A 3,591-nucleotide genomic window follows, 5' to 3' on the forward strand; every position below is an offset into this window, starting at 1 on the left:
AGGAAATGAACACAAAGAGTATGTTGCCATATGGCTACACCATGCGGTAGAGGGTTAAACTTGATTTACTAAAATAACAAACTAAAACTGAAGTAATAAATAATTAAAACTATAGACATATTTTAATAATAAAAATGACAAAAACACAAAATTATAAGAACTTCAAATTTAAAATGAAAACAAAAAGTATAAAAATAAAAACTTTTTTAAAAACATAACATTTTAAAAACATATATAATAGTATCTCAATAATAATAAAACAACTTTGTTTCAGCTAGTTGCCAAAACAACATTTTTCATTTTTGTTTAAAGTTGAAGTACTAAAATTAGTAAAACTAAATAAACTAAAACTTAATAATAAAAAACTACATAGACAATAACTAACAAAAAAAAAAATCACAAAAACTTTCAAATTAAAATGAAAACATAAAAATAAAATCAAATTCAAAATATTAACAAAAACTATATAACTATAATAGTATATCAGTGATACTAAAATAACACTGCTACAAACGTCCTACGCACTTTGCATTATGAGCTCTTTGCATACTAATATCATGTATCTTATTAATCACAGTTGTGTAGTACGTACTATGTCCTACAAACACAAAAATGGCATGTGATATGATTGGCATGAAGGTGCTTGAGCAGATGCGTGCTGATTGGTGGACAGAGAGAAGCGGGCGTGCTGGGGGCGAAGTTTACTCACCCGTGGGCTGCTGAGAGGGCTGGTGGAGAGACCAGAGGACGCGCCGCTGATGGACCGTGACCTGTGAGGACACAGACCATAAAACACATGGTCAGACGCCGCTTACAGCTGAGAGAGGACAGAAGGTGAAAACATGTGAGTGCTGATATACACACTCAATTGTAGAAACAAAAAGCAAAACTGATCTCTTATTGCCAGATATTAAATAAAATCAAGCTTTATTTGTCAGTTTTTTTTATTTTATTATTTTGGCCACATCAGGCCATAAATATTTTTATTAATGGCTATAAAAAGAGTATTTAGCATTATTAAGTTTTTTGTTGTTGTTTTTAATATATATATATATAAACACTACCGTTTGGGGTCAGCACATTTTTGTTTTTTTACAGAAATTAATACTTTTATTAAACAAGGATGCATTAAATTACAAAATATTTCCATTCAAAATAAATGCTGTTCTTTTGAACCTTCTAATTATCAAAGAAAAAAAAACTGTTTCATGGTTTCTAACTATAATAATAATAATAATAATAAATGTTTCTTGAGCAGCTAATCAGCATATTAGAATGATTTCTGAAGGATCATGTGACACTGAAGACTGGAGTAATGATGCTGAAAATCCAGCTTTACATCACAGGGATAAATTACGTTAAAATATATTTAAATAGAAAACAGTTATTTTAAATTGTAATATTATTTCGCAATATCACTCTTTTTACTGTATTTTTGCTCAAATAAATTTTTACAAATAATAAAAAAATGATAAAAAATGTTGAAAAATCTTATTGACCCCCAACTTTTTAATGTATGAAGATTAAATAAAATAATATAATTTTGCCCCATGACAATTTTATCAGTCTTTACTGATAAATATTGCATTTGTGGGGAAACAGTGTGAGTCATTAAGATAAAATACAGATAGTTAATGTTATTTAATCCAGTTTTGTGTCTTATGGGTCTTAAAATCTCAGTCTATCTTGAGCAGCTAATCAGCATATTAGAATGATTTCTGAAGGATCATGTGACACTGAAGACTGGAGTAATGATGCTGAAAATTCAGCTTTGCATCGCAGGGATAAATTACGTTAAAATATATTTAAATAGAAAACAGTTATTTTAAATTGTAATATTATTTCGCAATATTACTCTTTTTACTGTATTTTTGCTCAAATAAATTTTTACAAATAATAAAAAAATGATAAAAAATGTTGAAAAATCTTATTGACCCCCAACTTTTTAATGTATGAAGATTAAATAAAATAATATAATTTTGCCCCATGACAATTTTATCAGTCTTTACTGATAAATATTGCATTTGTGGGGAAACAGTGTGAGTCATTAAGATAAAATACAGATAGTTAATGTTATTTAATCCAGTTTTGTGTCTTATGGGTCTTAAAATCTCAGTCTAAGCTTTTTGTTAAATTAATATTAATATTATTAATAATAATAATAATATAAAGTCCAAATACTTTAATATTCATAGATTTATTTTTAAATAAAAAAGGGAAGTTCTATCTTCAGGCATGGTTGCATCGTTCTGAGCTGTAACTTTTTTTCTTTTGACAGCAGATGTCCACGCAGATACAGATCGAACATTTCAATCATCTCCAAGAAAGAAGCATGTCCATTTTCAGCTCACAGGCTGTCTTCATCAGCACAGAGAGCCACCCAACACGACTCTCAGCAGCTGTTCTTTCACTCTCACGCATCCTTCTCATCCCAGCACTCCTCAATGTTTTCTGACATATGTCTTTCCCCTTACAAACAACGCGCTACTGTACAGTGATATATCTGATGGTCATTTTTCAGGTTTAAATCAGCTAAATATTTTCAAAGTGGTCTCAGACTTCTCCACCGGCTTTTGTCAGGTCTTTCTCTCCCCATTCCTATCACTTTTGCCACTGTAAATCTTGATCTCTCTGTCCCTGCGTCTCTCTGGATCTCTAATCCAGGTCAGTTGTCAGGTATGTTTGGGATAGAAGCAGCCCTTCGGCCTTATAGCACTGAGCCGGACAGCGGTCTGATCCGAGTACCTAAAAACAGGGTAAGCTTCACTAAGAACAACACATGCTAAGGGACATAAATAAAGTGATAGCAAAAGACAGAGAGAGAAAAAAGACCTAAAGAAAGAAAGATTAAAGTAACAGTTCACCGAAAAATGAAAATTAAAAAAATAATAAAAAATTGCTGTTAATTAACATCCTCAGGCCATCCAAGATTTAGCTGACTTTTTTAATTTATTTTTTTAGATTTTTAGCTGAAACTGTTGTCCTTGGTGATTCATATAATGCAAGTCAATGGCTGCCATCACAGAGTCAAAAAAAAAGCATATCAAGGAACACAAAATGAATACCCATGGCTCCTGGTGATATATTGAGGTCTTATGAAGCGAAACAATCAGTCTGTGCGAGAAACTGAACATTATTTACAACATTATTACCTGTAATCCAGAGCCTCAGGCAAACAGGGAAATCTGATTCTTCTCTGCAAACTGGTTCTTTTGGACCGTTCGTTTCAATGAACTGATTCCGTTCACAAGTTTGTTTACATAATCACACAATGATGAAATGTATACGTCATTATATTATTAAAGCACCCAATAATGTTGTGAACACAGATGTTTTATCTGTCTAAAGTGTATAAAGTCAATAAACTAGTTTTCATCAGCTCACCTTTTTACATAAACCATAAGAAACCATAAAAATGACCACGATATGAGAAATTTTATTTCATGACATCTAAATTGTGTATATATATTTATTTATTTACTTACTTACTTACTTACTTATACAGTGGGTACGGAAAGTATTCAGACCCCCTTAAATTTTTCACTCTTTGTTATATTGCAGCCATTTGCTAAAATCATTTAAGTTAATTTT

At 30.9% G+C, this 3,591-nt stretch overlaps 1 protein-coding gene across 1 annotated transcript in view; it reads right to left on the reverse strand.

The window, feature by feature from the left end:
- Nucleotides 1-3,591, reverse strand: part of LOC107709932 (serine/threonine-protein kinase BRSK2-like) — a 223,172-nt gene that overhangs the window by 20,088 nt on the left and 199,493 nt on the right. Inside the window, exon 12 of the mRNA XM_016514603.1 lies at nucleotides 710-810. Within this exon, the coding sequence (XP_016370089.1) occupies nucleotides 710-810 (101 nt within the window). The remainder of the gene's footprint in view (nucleotides 1-709; nucleotides 811-3,591) is intronic.

This window comes from Sinocyclocheilus rhinocerous, unplaced genomic scaffold (assembly GCF_001515625.1).
Source record: "Sinocyclocheilus rhinocerous isolate Xijiao unplaced genomic scaffold, SAMN03320098_v1.1 scaffold2792, whole genome shotgun sequence".
Lineage (NCBI taxonomy): Eukaryota > Metazoa > Chordata > Actinopteri > Cypriniformes > Cyprinidae > Sinocyclocheilus > Sinocyclocheilus rhinocerous.